Source organism: Arctopsyche grandis, chromosome 9 (assembly GCF_051622035.1).
Source record: "Arctopsyche grandis isolate Sample6627 chromosome 9, ASM5162203v2, whole genome shotgun sequence".
NCBI classification, from domain to species: Eukaryota; Metazoa; Arthropoda; class Insecta; order Trichoptera; family Hydropsychidae; genus Arctopsyche; species Arctopsyche grandis.
Genome location: NC_135363.1, coordinates 10,378,879 through 10,398,365, shown reverse-complemented (window position 1 = coordinate 10,398,365; position 19,487 = coordinate 10,378,879). Strand labels below are relative to the sequence as shown.

Below are 19,487 nucleotides of genomic sequence, written 5' to 3'. Positions count from 1 at the left end.
TTTTATTACATTAAATATAGAATTGTTAAACTTAATTTGTAGTTTTATTTCAAAATACACTGAACACTTGCATCAACAATAGTACCTACATAATGTATAATATATACAATGTGATCCCTAGTGCATCTGAATAAAACACCTGTCGGTGAAAATTTCCAACTTGATTTTAACTTCATATGACATTAAAATTTTGCTGCCGTCGCTAACGGAAGTAAACCCACAGTGAAGCATCGAACAAGATAATAATTTAAACTTGTGGTTCAGATAAGCAATAAACTTAAATAATTATGTGAAAAAGAGAGGGCTACTAATTTAAAAAGAAATATTGAACGAAAATGAGATAGACTGCCTCACACTCAAAGTAATACATTTTTATATCTTCTAATGCCAAATCCGTATTTGGATGTGGGCGACTATCATGGTCAGACATAATTAATTGCCCGTGCGAATTCTGCCCTATCATGGGCAAACCAAAACGATGTCTTGAGTCCCATCTATGACTTGATGTTCCGGAGTCAAGAGAACCTCTTTCTCCCAAGCTACCGTTTCAATTTACTTTCCGCTCTATTATTATTTGTAGAGGGCGTTACTTGGAGCCACGATTAATGTGGACAAAATATTCCATTTAAGCCCGCTTTTACGAGTGGACGTGTGAAACAGTGCATACCCACCCATACAACACTGAGCCTAGTACTTGGCGCAGGCGCGGTGTCGGTCTAATCCATCCTTACCGTGTAAAGGCGGGCTTACGGCGCTTTACCGTGTCAAGCAGCTCTCTTTTTATGAAGAAGCTTGAGCACTGTTTCGTTCCTCACATGCTCTTTCCATGAGATCTTTAACATCTTCCGGTAACGCCACATTTCAAAGAACGAGTCGGTTGACTCGATGACATGCATTGTGTTGCACGAAGACCAGTTGATTGAAGAAGTGCAATGAGGGCTGTTTTCGTCTGTTGTGCTATAGAGTGTAGCTCGTTGCTTCGACAGCGGGTCTTGTGTTGTTAGCTGTCCAAGTGTGCTTCTTTACCAGGTTACTTATTGTGGGTGTGTAACGATGGCAGCGAAGGTTTGTTATATCTTGGACGACAGTGCAGTGGCGCAGGCTGCGGCGTAATTTCTCATGACCATACAAAAAAGATAAGACCCTTTTTTTGCATTGTGCAAGAAATACATCAACGTATCCTCAAAGCAATCTTCGAGCGATGAATGTGTAGGAATATAGCACGACTTGTGCTATTACGAATCAAAACCAGTGATCTCATCATCGATCCTGTACAAACATGCATAACTCGAGGGCAACGAGCCCTTCGACCATTCCAGAAGAAAGAGTTCATCGCTTGATCGTAAAACGAACGAAACCCAACAGTGATGACATCAGGCGACCGCAACATATGCCTAAAAAGTCATTTACGCGGGGCACATGCCCGCATTCTTAAATGAACGACGTCCTGACGTTGACCCCATATCTATAAAGCACGCGCCTCCAAAATAGGTCAACACGTATCCTGGAAACGAAGACAAAGCATCTGCACGCGGCACGCTTCAAGCCAGAACGTATATAAAGCGACGCACCAGCTCCCAACACAAGAGTGAACCTCCGAAGCCCAACCTCTTCGTACATACAATAACCATTCAAACAGTTGAACAAAAATAAACGATCCTCTTTCAAACTCAACTGAGTTTCCATAGGCCGGGAAACGATCGAAACCTTTAACCCGTCCTATAAATGTATCCTTCAGTTCATAACACAACGCCGTTTGTTTCGTCGCCGCCCCCGAGAACACTGCCTACCCACAATTCAACATCCACCCTAGACAATGGTTTGAGCTGTTATAAGTAAAGCGCAGCGTGTGGATGCGCCGGCTCGAAATAAATGGGTTTCTTTGGTCAATTTCTATTGGTATGGTCATAGTCTTCAGTGTTTTTTTTATTTGCTCTCTAGAGAGCAAAAAAAAAGGTTAACAATAGAAATGGACAAAAGCAACCTGTAACGAACGGATTTACGCGCGCTTATCTGATCTCGCGGTGGGAGTGCAGAGGGCGTTTACGTCGTTCTTCCAAGGGTCGGGTTCTATGGAAACGTGGACTAACCTTGGGATAGTGTTATGTATATATAGTCGGGGAGGCTCCTGACTGCTAGTCATCTTCGTTGATAACAGCTTCCTCGTGCTCGGGAAGCTGGCTCTGCGGTCGTCTTCTCGTTGAAGCACCGCTGGTCAGGTCACAGCAGCGGGAGGGGGAGGCAGGAGACAAACTCCGTACTGCCTCGTGTGGACACAAGATGGCGACCTCTGGGCGTCTCTGAAGACGCTCGGCGGAGACGCTGGGTAGGGAGGTCCTTCCCGGCTGACGGCTGGCTGTAGAGAGAAGAGGTCAATGACATGTAGGTATATGAGGATTTTGTATTATATTAAATGTATTGTATGAATACATTTTGAATAAATGTAATATTTGACATTCAAAAAATTTTATAAAAACTTTTTTGTTAAGATTAATGTGACCTTTCTTTAGTTATTACCTATGTACTTGTAGAGATATAGCACGACTTGTGATATCACCTATTTCCCTCATCGAACTTAATCTGTACAAATGACATCATCGTGTCCTCTTCTCGTACACGAAAGTTAGCCGTGGCCGAAATACTTCGTCCAGCTTACCCATAAAGGCGATTCGACTCGCTCCAGATACGCAATCACGAGTACACGGGAAATCCCAAGGAGCTACGCAACTACGCATCAAACATCGAACACAAAGGAAGACCTCGACCCCGTCGGAATCTTCCAGAACGTGATCTCACCAGCCCAGCTACGCGTTGCTCAAGCAACACCTTTATAAACCAGTGCATCGTCCCCAGATGCCAGTGAGCTTCAGGAACTCGACCTAGCTCATTCCAGTGAATCCTTTACCTACTTCGCTGTACATACAAATACACCTGTATTAATCGAGTAATAAAGATCCTCTTCAAAATTCAACTGAATTTCCATAGGCTGGGTAATGGTCCAAAACCTTCAACCCCCCTATATACTTATAGGGGATGAACGAATGAGACGATTGGCATGTTGATGCACGTGCTTTTATTATGAGAGCCAGAGACGGAGTGCGGTAGCGACTCTGAACACGGGCGAGTTTGGTCCCAACTCGCAGGAAGGTGACCGAACTCGACCATGTCATATAGCGAGCCGCCATATACTAAAATATTGTTGCGTAGGGGTGGGTGGAGGATCCAAGTAAAAGGCCAACAGTCGTTTCACAGCATTTATTGATGATTCAGGAGATACACGCAGTGTCACTGCTAAGTCCAGAATGAATTATATCGCCTACGTACCGCCTTATAAAGGGTAGATCTCTCAGGACGCCTAATCTGTTTACCTGTTGTATAGTCACGTATTCGGATATGTATTTCCAAGACATTGGGTCTTCCCGTACCGATTCTGAGAAATAACTAATAACGGTCATTGTTTAGCCTAAATGCACTTAGAGTCCAGATATAATTCTTGGAAGTAAGTGCATGCCTTTAGTTAACCGATAACAGATATCCGTTGGTCTAAGTACAATTCGCTCAATCCACGGCGTACGTAACAATATGTTTTATTATTTTGGTCATTCTCAATTAAAAAAATACAGTTTTATGTAAAAAAAAAACTCAAATTTTCCCAATGTTTCCGGTTTTTTCCCGGGCTTTTTCCGGTTCGTTCAAAATTCCCATTTACGCCCATCTCTAGTCGTGTCGCGCCGCGGCAGGTGCGGTCGTGTAGTGCGGTCTAGGCTTTACTAGTAGTATATCATTTGATTTCGGTATATAGCCTTCGAACAATTTTACATTTTACCCAGATAATAATGTTACCCATGTTTCTAGTTTCTAGTCTACACGCGTGATCTACAATTACATACAAACGCTGCTCTGTCTTCGAATTTGCACGACCCATTATTTCGGGAACAATCGGAAGCCCAACAAGCGACAACAACCCGTTGGACTTATCTGCTTCCTGGTTCTGATGGAGTGCCGACTTTGCCTTTGCTCTGCTCCATCTGGCTCCTTCTTCTCCATCCATGACGACCCTCATCCGCCCTCATCCATGGCGCAGCGTATTTGGACTTGCTGTCAGCTGCAGGTTAGTTACGTTACACTTGCTATTGTTTATTCGCTAGTCTTCGTAATAGTTAATTCCTTTCTCATTTGCAGGTTAGGAAAGGGGACCATCTGCCCGATATGATATGCCTTTCGTGTGTCAACAATTTGGAATTACTCGACAGTTTCCGAAACGCTTGTTTTCGGAGTGACAAAACGTCTAGAGTGAGGTTAGACGAGTCTTTGGCTGTCAAGCCGGAAGAAGTTTGGCTGGAAGATTTAAAATGGGAAGATGAAACGGGTGCTCATTTTCCGCCAAATATTTCTAGTTCTCTAGACGACGGCGAGGTAAGCTAATGGAATTCGAATGCTTTCGAACGATTCTAAAAAAACATCCCTTTAATCGAAATTATAATGCCCTCTGTACAATGACATTTAAATACAATATAAGATTGTGTTATGTTTGGATTGTTTTATAGATACACAGAGATATCAGCCCAGAAATGATACATATTATTAATACTCCAGCAGACGAATTACCATTACGAAAAGCTTTAGATGAAATATGCTCCACACCTTCTGAATTGGATCATAGAATCAATTATCAAGACGAATCATTTTATTACAACCTTAAAACACATATGAGAAGCCACAATGGAGAAACTCCGTTAAAATGTGATGTATGTTTAAAATCATTCCATTCACAATCTGAACTCGTTCAACACATGAGAATTCATAGTAAAGTAAAGCCACACAAATGTGATATTTGTTTTAAAGCATTCACTTCAAAATATCACCTCCGTATACACATGATTATTCATAGTGGGGTAAAGCCACATAAATGTGACATTTGTTTAAAATCATTCGCTTCAAAATCTAGCATCCGTTTACATATGAGTATTCATACTGGGATAAGGCCATACAAATGTGACATTTGTTTAAAATCATTCCCTACAAAATCTCATCTCGGTGCACATATGCGTATTCATATTGGGGTAAAGTCACATAAATGTGACACATGCTTAAAATTATTCACTTCAAAATATAGCCTCAATAGACACATGAGTATTCATAGTGGGCTAAAACCACACAAATGTAATATTTGTTTAAAATCATTCACTTCAAAATCTCTCCTCGGTGCACATATGCGTATTCATAGTGGGGTAAAGCCACATAAATGTGGCATTTGTTTAAAATCATTTACTTTAAAATCTCACCTCAGTAGACACATGATAATTCATAGTGAGCTAAAACCACACAAATGTATTTGTTTAAAACCATTCACTTCAAAATATGACCTCCGTGAAGACTTGAGTATTCATAGTGGGCTAAAACCACACAAATGTAATATCTGTTTAAAATCATTCACTTCAAAATATCACCTCAGTGTACATATGAATAAGCATACTGGGGTAAGGCCATACAATTGTGACATTTGCTTAAAATCATTCACTTCTAAACATTACCTCCGTCAACACTTGAGTATTCATAGTGGGCTAAAACCACACAAATGTAATATTTGTTTAAAATCATTCACTTCAAAATCTCTCCTCAGTGGACATATACATATTCATAGTGGGGTAAAGCCACATAAATGTGACATTTGTTTGAAATCATTCCCTTATAAATCTGTCCTCCATAGACACATGAGTATTCATAGTAGACTTACATCATACAAATGTAATATTTGTTTAAAATCATTCACTTCAAAGTCTTCACTTTCCACTCATTTGAAATCCCACACTTGAGAAATTCCATTCAAATTAATTTAATGCTATTAGTTGTTTTTTGCATTTTTACTGTTTTTTTTATTTCTTCTCTGTTAGGTGTTCTCTTTTTTAAGTTTTTGAATCCAATTATTTCCCAAATCGCGAATTGAATCGGAACTGAAAATTTCTTTGAAATTATAAATTTTATACTGTAATATTTTTTGAATATTTTTGAAAACTTACGCAATAGTATTCCACAACAAAGGGTTAACAACCTCGGATAACTTGACGCTTTTTTGTGGAATTCTATTGCGTTAGTTCTTCTTGAGCATGAAAGTATGGGTTTCTCGAGAGTGCATTTATCTGACCCGACATTTATAGATATCTAAATAAATTACTTTTACTTAAATGTGATTGAATCTTTATAGATACATCTTTGAATTACATCATAGAATCTTTGTATAGAAAGATTCAATCTCAAGAATTATATTTTGATGTAAATAAAAAAATATATACAATTTAAGCAGCTTTATTTACCTTTATTACATATTATTCTATATTTTTCAACTACATACATATGTACATACAATACTGTTGGAAGAATAGTATCTTTAAAAGCCTTTCATATATATATGTAATCATAATATTAGCAGGGTTGTAGAATAATCGGTATGCGCCGGTACGGCGTCCCGCCACCTTTTATCGGCACCGGTACGCGACCCGCCATAAAAATAGTATTAAACTTTAATTTTTTCGAAAAGTTTTACCATTTGCAATATTTTTCACTCAAGCTCGATGACAAGGAGCGCTGTTGCGCATAAAAATGCTGTCACGATCAAGGATACCAGGCTACCAGGCTTTATGTGAGGCATCAGATGTGTCTTTAGAAAATTTAAATATTGGTCCCCATTCATGGATCCATTAACGAAATAAATGTCATTCCAGCTTTAAATTAACTTCTCTTTTCCATTTGCTTCCTTTCCCGAAAGGTGTTGGGCTTTCACCTTCTCATGGTCCTTACCGAACAGTACTTTTAAATCATCTTTAAAAGTACTGACAAAGAAGAGCCCTCTGGCATGTAGCGGTTTCGACCTTAGAGTCGAAATTAATTAGATATGAAAAAAATGTATGTCTTGTAAAAATTGTGCAAAATCGAGCATACCGGCACCTCAAAATTTAGTACTACACCACTGCTTAATACTAAAAGCTGCTCCCAGCATAAAGTACTTGCATGTCTTATTTCTACATCCAGATACCACGAATGACATCATCAAACAGCATCTCAAATCAATAACCTTAAACCTCAACTACATATAAGGCTACTAAATTAAATCGAAAAAATGTTGACTAATCTTCCTTTAAAATTGCGGTTACTGAGGAGTTTTTTGATGAATATTTGAACCCAAATATTATATATTTGAATCTCCAGAAGTTATTCAAATCAGAAATATATCTAGAAGTTTTTTCAGATCAATTCGAATCTCAATTAACAATAAAATTAATAGTAAAATAATTTTAAAGGATAAACAAGTGTTAGTACCTGACAGTGTTCTAAAGAATTTCAATATTCTAATTTTGTTGGATTAGTGTTTTAATTCAAATTCATAATAATAGTTACATTTTCAGGATATGTAACTATTATTATGAATATGCTTATATTAATTTAAGATTAGGTTGTTAGGGCTGGTATATATAAGGGCTAGGTTAACTTAGAGTTGGCCCTATTCATTTTAGATTGGGTTACAAGGGTTAAATTTATAGAGTTAAACGTTGTAAATTCATTTTTTTTTTATTTTTAAATGCTTTTTATTATTACGAAATTATGTTCACAATACATCTTATATCTATTTTAATAGCTACTGATTACTGATCATTTTCTATTTTACAATTTAATTTAATTTGGTTAGTAATCATAGTATTATATTATTATAATGTTAATCTACAGCATAATAGGAAAAAGAGCTCAAAAACCTATTTACAATCCTTATAAATGCTCATAATACATCTAATACATAATATTAATTAAAGACTCACTACAGTCGATGACCTTGTAGGAATCTCGTCATCGTCATCGTCATCGAAACATTCGAGAATATTCCACAACAACAAACCACATTCCTTGCAGAACTCACCACACGTAAACAACACGTGCACTTCTTGGAATCAATCGCCAGTTCCTTCGAGAATGTTCCACCCCTCACACTCGAGCGGAACGAAACCCAGACGACGCACACCTGCAGCCATTATATTAAACTCAAGCGGAACGCCCCTACCAGTCGAGCGGAACCAAAACGGTCGAAACACGCCGCCGCCATTAAACTACATCGAGCGGAACGGCGCCAATCGTTCCAGAAAAGTCCACCCCATCGACAAAAGCGCATTCCTCGCTTACGCATCAACAAACCACCACCATGGGTCAGGTGATTCCAGAAACACTATAAAAGGAGGTACAACCCAAACAACGCCAGTCATTTATGAAAACAATAACCATAAGTTAAGTTAACCAAACCACTAACATAATACTATAGCCTCTAAATATAAAACTAGCCATACTAACCGTAACAGTATCCCATAGTTAATGCACTAACCTATGCTTAGTGTTCTAGCCACCCAAAACAGCAATGCGAGCTGCCGCCAGCCCGCACCACAACATCACCGCGAATCGGATCCCAGATAATTCGCTAGATCGATAGGCATGGAGTAAACTCCATGGAACTATCTCTAAAATATTACCCACTACTACTACTACAACGCCAGTCGACCCACAGCAGCAAGCGTCGACACACTGCCGCATCCAGAGACCGTCTGAACATAGCCGAACGACGAGCCAACAACACACTGCCGCATCCAGAGACCTTCTGAACATAAACGAATGCCGAGCCAGCGACACTCTACCATATCCAGAGACCGCTGAACGTCATACTTTTGCCCAAATACAATACCTTTGTACAACCATAGGCAAACAATAAAACTTTATAAAACTAGCACAACAGTGTTTCGTTAGGCTGGGATACGGTCAACACACATGTACCCCGCCTACAACCTAAAGCAGACATTTTCACTCCTTGAATTTGTGAAAATATATTTTTACTAGTGAAAAAATATTTTCACTTGAAATATGCTTTCACTGTAACATATATAATCATATAGTGGTGACATAGTATGTAGGAAGGTTTTTAGCCAATTTAATCAGAAACCGTCTCAACAATAAAATCAGAAAAATTGGCAAACTCTGATAGGAAATGATCGACCTATCAGAGTTTGCCAATTGATTTTTTTGTTTTAATTTCCGATATATTTACAAAGATAATAAAACATAAAATACCCAGTTCTATGTGAAACGGAGCTATACCTGCTATCCCGTTATTTCTCGTTATATAGTATTCAAACAAAACAACTTTAATGCATTTTAAAGTACGATATCTTTTTTCGTATTTTTAGGAATATAATTTTTTCGACTCTCATTTCTTTCGGCCACCTTTATATTTCTGCCACTGCCACTTGTGTGCATTGCACACATTTGTACATATGATAATGATATGATTTGCTCAAAGGAAAGCCGAACAATTAGCACGAAGACGTAAATATGAATGTGAGAGAATGCCAGTGTTGTGAACCGTCAGGACCAAAGTTGTCGTGTGCGGTAAAAAGTTTTGACCTTTCGAGGTCAGTCGGCAGTCGCCAGTCGTCAGTCGGCAGTCGGCATTCGGCAGCCGGTGTCAGTTGACAGCCGCACTCTCCAATTGCTAATCACTAATCACTAATCACTAATCACCAATCACCAATCACGATCGCCATGGAGTCGTCCAACTTCAGCATCGTCGAGCAGGCGCCACCAGTCGAAGTGTTCGCTCTCATGAAAGCCTTCACCGACGACCCTCATCCGCAGAAAGTCAACCTGGGAGCTGGCGGTCCGCTCACCTACTTTTTATTATCAATCATTACCTGCTTTCTTTTACCACTTTCAATTATGTTTAATTAATGCATACGTTATATGTAAGCAAACACCGTTAATTATACACACCTCGATGTTTAGAATAGACGCAGAACGATCGTGTCACAATCAATTGTAACGAAATGGCCAATTGAAATCAATGACGGATTGCACAATTTTATGTAATTTTACACTTTCGAGTTTCTCTTATAAAAAAAATTACATAATTTTTGTATATATGTACGTGTATCATATACGATGATAAGAACATAGGTTTGTTTATTTATCGACATATTCAATTGTAAATTAATCTTAAAAAAAATATCGAAAATATTAAGTCAGTGTTTTTTAAATTGTTGTTGAATTATTTCGATGCGATTTTTAGTACCAAAAGACTCAAATTGTAATGCAAATGTGTTCATTTCTTAAATTTGCCCAACAAATAAAAAATTAAGGAAAGACTACTGACAGAAATAAAAATCCGATCTGATAAAAATATAAAAATCCTTGATTCTCTAGAGTAAAAGTACTACTTCAGGTTGAGGTAAAACTATTTAAAAAATGTTTACGTACAAAATTTATAATTTCTATTACATGTAAAAAAGATTCAGTCTGATTTGGTAAGCGGTTAGGGCCGTAGTTGAATCCAAACACTTTAAAAAAGAGGATACCTATAAAGGAAGGTACCATTTCCGGTCAACTTAAAAATTTGAAAAAAATTTACGTTGTATCGATAAAAATTTCAGTAACCGATACTACGTTTCAGTTCTATAGGACTAATGGTGTTCAAAAAATCCCCAAAATTCACAGACACACACATTATTTCTAGATCATGACAACGGATCAGTGATCGATTGAGTTCGAATCAGTCAAAATATCACAAAACTTCATCTATTGTATATAGATAAAGTAATTAAATTCAATAATATAATTTACATTTCGCCGTTTCTATGCTGTATCGTTTTGTCTAAAAATCTTCAACACTTGGCACAATGTCAACGCTACAAGAGATACAAAAATATCATAAACTTACTACGGCTCGAATCGGTGCATATTTGAATATACATTTGCATTTCAATGAAAAGTCTCGCACAGCTCAAAATAGACGGAATTTAAATTTTACATAATTTTATACGTATTTTTCACGATAACGATTTGAATTGTGAAACGCTATCAAAATTAGTTGTTATGGATCAAATAGATCCAATTTTAAACATGTTTCTCAACCAAACAGTTATCACTAATTGTAATAAATAATAAAGCTATTACTATCACCGCTATTTTTGGTCACAGTTAGTAACAATAATTATTTTGAAACTGGCGTTCAATAATATTTACGTTGCCATGAAAGTAATTAAAACAGTAAACCTGTGTATACTACATTTAACACTTCAGGTTTATCTTCATCGATACATATTGTACATAATAGATGACAATTGATAAGCCCGATAATGAAAATGAACACTATTTTCGCACGACGTGATACAAACGATCGTGCGAATTTTATACATTTAACTGTACATTGAGAAAAATACTTTGTATCTTAAAAAAAATGATTGTGCATTAAAAATTTGCATTATTTTCGGTGCATTGAACAATCTTGTATTGTGCATCAAATCAAATACTTTGGTTTTATAAAGTCATTTGGTATTATAAGGTCATTCGAAATAATAGATTTTAGCATTAGAATGGATACAAAAAGTGGGAACGTTGCAGTCTTCCGCTAATGACAACTGTCAACTGTTAAAAGTGTTTACTTTTGTTTCTCACTAGTGAAATGTAATCTTAAATAAATAAAACCAACCCTAATTTAACCAAATCATAAATAAATTAAACCCAACCAAACGTTGGTTCGTATTTTGGTATTCGCAACGTTGGCGATACATCTCATCTGTCATTTTAATGCACATTTCATTCACTTTTTAAGTAGCAAATATTTTTTTCAATGATCAAAACATACTTTCTAATGCAATCTGTATCCGTCAATTTTTTTATAATGTACAGAAACTTTTTTGAATGTACAAAAATTGTTTTAAATGCACATTTATTTTATAAAATGGAAGTTTAAATTGTTCCCAATTTTATATGCTCATCTATTATTCTGTTGCAGTTTACAGAGATAATGATGGAAAACCTTGGGTTCTTCCCATCGTACGCAAAGTGGAGAAAATGATGTCGGAAGATGCTACATTGAACCATGAATATCTTCCCATATTGGGCAAGTTAACTAGACCAATTTACATCTGAAATTAAACTATTGATGACTTGTTTTTATTTGATACCGATTGATTCCGTAGGTTTTGAACCATTTGCTTCAGCTGCAACTAGTATGCTCCTCGGAGCCGACAGCCCATCTATTAAAGAAAATAGAGTAATACTATTTCTTTATGTTGAATTAACAAATTGATAATACCTTTAATTATCATCGATGTAAAATTTTAGGCTTTCGGTGTTCACTCTTTGTCGGGTACCGGATCGCTTAGAATTGGAGCGAATTTTTTGGTACAACACATGAAACGTACCATTTATTATTATCCTAAACCTACATGGGGTAAGTACTTTTATATACTCCTATGTATTTAGCGTTTAGTTCACGTATAAGAAAATCGTATTTTTTAGAAAATCATAATCTCGTGTTTGCGAATGCCGGATTCAGCGAGGGTCGCACTTATAGATATTGGAAACCGGAAACGAGAGGAATTGATTTTGAAGGTTTGCTAGAAGACTTGGGATCAGCTCCAGCGGGTGCTGTTGTCATTTTACACGCTTGCGCTCACAATCCCACCGGTTGCGACCCAACTAAAGAACAATGGGAGAAAATCGCCGAAGTCGTAAAGGTTCACATCATTTTATTATTCTCTACAAGATTAATATTGTTATAGATTGCTGATTAGTTACGTATTCTTTGGATTTCAGGCTAAAAACCTCTTCCCATTCTTTGACAGTGCTTATCAAGGATTTGCGTCTGGAGATCTTGAAAAGGATAGCTGGGTTGTTCGTTACTTTGATAAGCTAGGCTTTGAATTCATCTGTGCACAATCGTTTGCTAAGAACTTTGGCCTTTATGGTTAGTAGTCTAAAAAAATAATCATATGCATTGTGTATATATAACCAGCAGAATAGACTAGTGGTTAGTATATAATGCTATAACAGGTCCAAATCCTACTAGTTTCTGCTGGCCAGACCTTGGATTTGTGACTCCAGGTCGATTGTTTTCTATCAGATTTCCAATTTATCTGATTTTCATCGAAACGGTTCCAACAAATTGGCAACCTTACCCATTTTCTCGCAAAATTTCGAGTTTTCAGCAATCTCGAATTTCGCTGAATTGTATAAAATGCTGCAAATTTACAAATTTGATCATAGCTCTGTGGATATTAATTGATATGTATTTATGTACTTTGTAAAATACTAATAATATTTGTATCAAATGTACAATGTTTCTGGCCAGGAAGGCAAATCGGGGTTACCTGGTAGGCTTTTCTGGTATAAATTAATGATAAAATATCGATTTTAGTCATCAAAGAATTGAAAGACTGGGTCAAAATTCACCGAATGTTCCTTTTAACATATACGACTTTCAATAATTTCAGGTGAACGTGTTGGAAACTTGGCCGTTGTATTAAATAATGCTGATTTGGTTCTAAAAGTCAAGTCGCAATTTACCATACTAGTTAGAGGAATGTATTCGAATCCACCAACTCACGGTGCAAAAATCGTCAACACAGTATTGAGAGACGAAAATCTTTTCAACGAATGGTAAATTTAATATAAAATTAAGTTTTTTTATATTATAGCCATCATATATAATGATGTTATGTATTGCAGGAAAGAATGCATTAAGACCATGTCGTCCCGAATCATAAACATGAGGAAAGCACTCTATGAAGAACTTGTCCAGTAAGTTACACAACAACTTACGATATTACATTTGATTAATATACATATGTATATATGCAGTGGCAGACTGGCCATACAAGCGAACATGCCCGATGGCATGTGGGCCCCACTATCTGTTAGAAAATATGGGCCCCCAGTAAAATTAAATAACTTTTTAACTATTTAACGTGTGTAAAAATTTATAGGATATTGCACTTTGGGACCTAAAGTTTGGGTATTTCAACAAAATAAATTTCTTACGATATACACAAACAACTAATACCTGCTTTAACGGGCCAAGGATCGGTTAACTTTTTTAATTAGGCTCGAAATGTAAGTTTCAACATTTGCGTGGGCCCTTTTTCTGGGCCCATTTCTAACCTCAATATTATGTATATACCAATACCTATGTATGTACCAACTACCTACTGAAATAAAAATGGGAATAAACAAATATATCCGTGAATAAACTGAATATTCCGCGAATAAAATGAATTGCTTAAAACAATTTTGATAGGACGATTCATCATCAACCAGCGATTTAAATTTACTTCATACTTTCAAAATAACATTTGATTATACTTCGATGATATAGTAAGATTTAAATACACAATTTTAAACAGTTTCCGAATATAAAATCTATTCGTAATCTAGACACATCCATGTATATAGAAATATAGGATAGGGGCCCCCTCCCCAAAATCCCGATTTTCGTATGATCTCAAAACTTTATCTATTGTTATTACGTACATATGTATGTATGTATGTACATTGATAAAGTGAAAAGACAGTCGGTAGAAATTAAGTTAATTGATAGTGTTTTAGTGACTCAGTTTGATGGTCGATTTTTGTTGACCATGTGAAGATTTTTAGAAAAAAATTTTCGCCTGCGGCGCTTTTTCGCTTTTTACATAATATTTTTTTTATAATTATTCTATCAAAAATAAGCTTATTTTTTTCATATTATATAACTCAATAAGGTGTATGCAAAGAATATTTTCCATTTTTATTCCGATATGAAAAAGATTTTTTGAAAAAAAATTCAATTTGACCAATCTTTGCCTGCGCCCCCCAAGAAAAGCTGAAATGACGTCCCTGATTGTTTTCTACCGAAAGTAAAAGCCGCTTTTATGATGCATTCTATTTACGTAGGACAAGGGTTAAAAAGAAATATACAATGTAATTTATGGATCTATTTTGCTTTTGCCATTTTTCTTGTACTTAAATTTGTTTATTCCCATTTTTGAAAATTTTATTTTTTTTACCCTTGATTTTTAGCGTGATGGAAAGAAGAAAATGTTGTTATATGGGGGGGTGGGGGGACAAATTTTTTTAACCCTGGGTGGGCCCCCTTTGACTCCTGGCATGCACTAATTTCAGTCCCAGTCCGCCACTGTATATATGTATGTAATCATATTTTTATCTTAACAGATTGAAAACACCTGGAACGTGGGAACATATCATCAATCAAATAGGAATGTTTTCATACACTGGTTTGACTGAGAAACAAGTGCAGCACTTGCGGGAAAAACATCATATTTACTTGTTGAAAACAGGAAGAATCAGCATGTGTGGAATCAACACTAATAATGTCAAATACACCGCAGCAGCTTTCAATGATGCTATCATTTCAGTTCCTGAATAAATACTAAATTAGAATGGTTTTGCGGAATATGTATATTTTCATAGAAGCTTTTCATCTGCATTTATTTTCAATATCAATAAAATTGATTCATATATATATTTATATAACTGACTTGTGATAATTAACAATATTTTTGAATTGTTAAAGAAAACTACTAATATTATATAATGCACATTATCGATTGAAAATCTTATATTTTTACAGCACACATTTAATGTATTTTTAAACATGTATTAAAGGTTATTTTTTTATAAATTTTGTATCTTCAATTGTATGCAAATAAAAACAATGCTTAATTTTTCAGAAATAATCGTGTATATTATTTCATGTACCAGCAATAAAAACACTGAACGTGTGAGAGACATTTAAGAATTGACTGCCATTCCAACTTGTTGTCGGGATCCGAATCTCTGCATCACTAGAAATAACAAAAGAGGGATAAACACCGTGTTTAAACAATTAAAAAACTATACACATTTACCTCAACTTACCAGTTTCCATTTTGGTGACGTCCCAAACTCCAAAGTTCTTCGCTTTGAAGTCCCCTCCGGCAGCAAATACGAATGGATTTTCAGGACATGACGATAAACATTGCGCAGCGCCAATAGCTAGCGCCTTTTCAGCTATCAACTCGGGCTGGGACGTTGAAACATCCCATACTTTTAGATTGCCCTCGTTAGATGATGTGACCATTAGACCGGGACATTTGTGACTCAACGATAAACCTTTCATAACAATGCAATTGAAAGTTTAAAAAATCAGACCTGAATTACTTCAGCTATATAATTTTGTAGTACATACTACATAGATGCCTAACCTGTAACTTCTCCTTCATGAGCTTCTAAATTCCAAACAGGTTCATCTTGCCGACAATCTATATAAATTACACGTCCATTGGAAGAGCTAACCTGTTTTAAATTGTATAAATTAATTTCACGTATACATCATAGGTATGTTTTATTTATTGAATTAAATATTACCGCAAAGTAAAATGGTTTCAAAGGATCCCAACAAACTTTTTCTATTTCAACGGAAAGTGACCAAGCTCGGTGAGCATCTGTAGTTCGACAATCAGACACCCGAGCGTATCCGTCTGAACAGCCAGATAACAAACTTTGTGACTCGTATGGATGCCATTTTATACTTTGGACCTATGAAGATAAATCAATTGATTTTAAGCAATGAAAATGGCCTTGATATTTGACAGATCAATGATTTAAAATATAATTACCTTATCAGTAAACATTTTTAATTTAGTATGTGGTTCACCTTGATCAAGATCCCAAAGAAGTACAGTTTTATCAACAGATGCACTCGCTAATATATGACTAGAAACACAAAACATAATAAAAACCCCGAATTTAACAAGTACATACATACATACATATATGAAGCTTAATTCATACTCAAAATTAGAATTCCAAGCAAGATCAAGTACAGAATCTCTGTGACCCATATGGTTAATATTCTTCTTCCTATTTCTTTTTCGGCCTAATTTAAATGCTGGCTCGAGACAGTCTATTATATCTAAATCCCACACTTGGATTATAGGATCCATACTTCCGATAGCGCACAAATTTCCTAATAATAATGCAGCAAACAATCAAACAATATATTATATATTATCAATTGAACAAGTGTAAAAGCTATCAAACCTGGAGTTTCATCCGTCGGATCTTTGTTCAACCATTCTATACACAATGGAAAGCTTGGTAAAAGTGTATCGTGATGTACATAGAGTGAGCCCTCTTGCTCGTTGTAAACTAAAATTGATATGACAATATTCTTTATTCATTGTCTGAATGTGAAAACCTCAATTTTACTATTGTAAAACTAACCATAGACTTCGAGAACACTTGCATCTCCCTGCACATGTCCAACAAGTACTAAATTGTCTGTCGTTTTTATAATATCATCTTCAGCATCACTGTCTGGATCATCGGTCTGAAATATAACATTATTTTATTTTTACATAGATATGTATATACCAGGAAGGCCTAACAAGTTAAACCCAATACGCCTTTCTTGACAATTAATTACAAACATTGCAGCATTTTTCATTACATAAATCGCTGTATTTCGAGAAATTGAATAACACGAAATTCACAATTAATTACTTAATAAATTAATCCGTAGAGACATCTATAGATTTGGACTTGTACATAAATTTTTACATATTGAACATAAATCAAATTAAGATATTTGTGACATAGCGGGTAGGATGGTTTTTGCCAATTTTAATGGAGGAACCGTTTCAACAATGAAATCATAAAAATTGCCAAACTCTGATAAGAAACGATCGACTTGGAGTCACAAATATCCAAATCTGTTCAGCAGTAGTAAAGATTAGCACGGGATCAAACCCAGAAACCTCTCGGTGCTAAACTCACCGAGCCATACTGCTGGCTGTGCGGAAGATAGAAATATTAAATCAAACGCAGATTTGAGTGATCTTACTTTTATATGGACACCTTCTAGATCCCCATCCTGTGCAAACGTTGCCAACGATCCTATGCCCAGGACTTTCGACGTATCAACTAAAAAAAAAGTAAAAATAGCATTATTGCTCATCTATTGTTACTACGTACATAGATAAAGTAATTAATTTAAGTGTGAAGTTACCTTCTTCTTTATCATAATTTGATAAATCAAATTCGTCGTTAGGATTTTGGGGTGGGATTTCTGATTCATTCATATCATTGTCATCAGAATTTTCTTCTTCGATCCTAATTTTATAATATAATATGTAGATAATTATTTAATTAATGCATAATTTTTTTTTTTTTTGATCATACCTTAAATCTTCGGTAGTCTGTTGAATTATACTTTGTAGTTCTTGTTCAGTTAGTTCAACCTGAAATTAAATGGAGTCAATTAAAAATAGATCCCTCATATATTGTGTATTAGATAAAAGTAAATAATATTTTGTAATGAATAACCAAAACTTTAATATATTAAAGTTAACTTTGAAGGAAAAATCTAAATGTCAATCGATGTCGGCAAATACTGATTTAAAAAAAAAAGATCGATAATACCATTCCCTGCCCAGAAATGGGAAGATCTTAATTTAGCTTAAAATTAGAAATTAAATTCTTTTCACAACACATGTGGTGTTTTCTGAAGGCTAATAAACATAAATTGATCTTACGACTTTTATAGCAACAAAAAATTTTGATTATCAGTATCATGTTAAAATTTTACAGCGTGAATTTCACAAACTACCTTTTCGGGATTAGCTTTGGCTACACCACGGCGTACAAAATGAACACAGGATACCAAACCAATATTCGCATTATCGGATTCTTCCATTTTAATATTATAATTTAGAAACCACCCGAATGTGTCAAAACAGTAACCTCCGCACTAAAACCCACGTGCAAACTGACAGTTTGTGTCACTACACAGTATTCACCCATAACAAACAAAATATCAACCATAAATGAATGAAAACTCTCCGTCTAACATATAATTTTTTTTCTTTCATTTAATCATTTTTATAATGAATCATAAATGTGAATGAAGAAAATCGACCCTTTTCTTAGTCATAAAACAGAAAAAACGTTTTAGCATATTTCTACATACGGTAATTGGCATAAAAATAATTAATTGGGGGAGGAGGGGGCGGAAGGAGATCCTCCAAAACCAAAGAAAAACACTGAGTTTTTTTGAAAAAGCTATGAACTTTGTAATATTAACTGTTTTTTTTTTATAATTTGAGAAACTAACTTTAGGGTTATCTCACATGTGCTTGACAGTGTAATATATCAGAGCAAATACAAAACTAACCGTCAAATGTCAATGGATGTAGCAAATTATAGCGTATCAAATGTTGGTTTGAATGGTTTTATTAGCAAATCTGTATAGTATTGTACATTGGAATCCAAAACCGCTTTTAAAATGTTACCAAATTTTTACTTATAAATAATTAATGAGCTGATCTCGAGTGAAGTACGTGTACGTACCAAAAAAAATTAGGCATGTCAAAAGGAATTGCCTCCTATATTCATATTCTCAAAAATAATTACCTTAGATATGAGCGAATCTATAATCTGCCCAAAAAGAGCTCGACTTCCAAGGGAGTCACTGCTAAACACGATTCCCGACTCGTATTTTAATTATCTAAAAATGCAAAAATTTATTTTTTGCCCATTGGGCTAATTTCCGAATTTCTCGGTACATACTAATATGGGGTGCTGCGTATATAGCACAACCTCTACGACCTCGAATCTAGATCGGTGATTTCATCCATAGC

General features: G+C 35.5%; 3 protein-coding genes across 3 annotated transcripts; 2 read left to right on the top strand and 1 right to left on the bottom strand.

Moving 5' to 3' along the window:
• The first annotated feature begins 3,723 nt into the window (after positions 1 to 3,723).
• Positions 3,724 to 6,305, top strand: LOC143916757 (uncharacterized). The gene is made up of 4 exons (XM_077437998.1): positions 3,724 to 3,776; positions 3,856 to 4,111; positions 4,183 to 4,416; positions 4,548 to 6,305. Exons 2-4 carry the CDS (start codon positions 3,995 to 3,997, stop codon positions 5,814 to 5,816), a joined length of 1,620 nt encoding a protein of 539 aa, XP_077294124.1. The 5' UTR covers positions 3,724 to 3,776; positions 3,856 to 3,994; the 3' UTR covers positions 5,817 to 6,305.
• Positions 6,306 to 9,281: 2,976 nt separating this feature from the next.
• Got1 (Glutamate oxaloacetate transaminase 1) lies at positions 9,282 to 15,543 on the top strand. The gene is made up of 9 exons (XM_077437405.1): positions 9,282 to 9,688; positions 11,822 to 11,929; positions 12,009 to 12,082; positions 12,154 to 12,262; positions 12,331 to 12,548; positions 12,628 to 12,778; positions 13,305 to 13,470; positions 13,540 to 13,611; positions 15,022 to 15,543. Exons 1-9 carry the CDS (start codon positions 9,574 to 9,576, stop codon positions 15,233 to 15,235), a joined length of 1,227 nt encoding a protein of 408 aa, XP_077293531.1. The 5' UTR covers positions 9,282 to 9,573; the 3' UTR covers positions 15,236 to 15,543.
• Positions 15,247 to 18,676, bottom strand: nclb (PWP1 homolog no child left behind). Its single transcript, XM_077437404.1, has 12 exons — positions 18,458 to 18,676; positions 18,031 to 18,089; positions 17,858 to 17,961; positions 17,693 to 17,772; positions 17,074 to 17,179; positions 16,891 to 16,998; positions 16,642 to 16,816; positions 16,467 to 16,563; positions 16,216 to 16,386; positions 16,053 to 16,143; positions 15,727 to 15,960; positions 15,247 to 15,653 (listed from the first exon to the last, which is right to left on the bottom strand). The coding sequence occupies exons 1-12, from the start codon at positions 18,542 to 18,544 to the stop codon at positions 15,601 to 15,603; spliced, it is 1,365 nt and encodes a 454-aa protein (XP_077293530.1). The 5' UTR covers positions 18,545 to 18,676; the 3' UTR covers positions 15,247 to 15,600.
• Between the last annotated feature and the right edge of the window lie 811 nt (positions 18,677 to 19,487).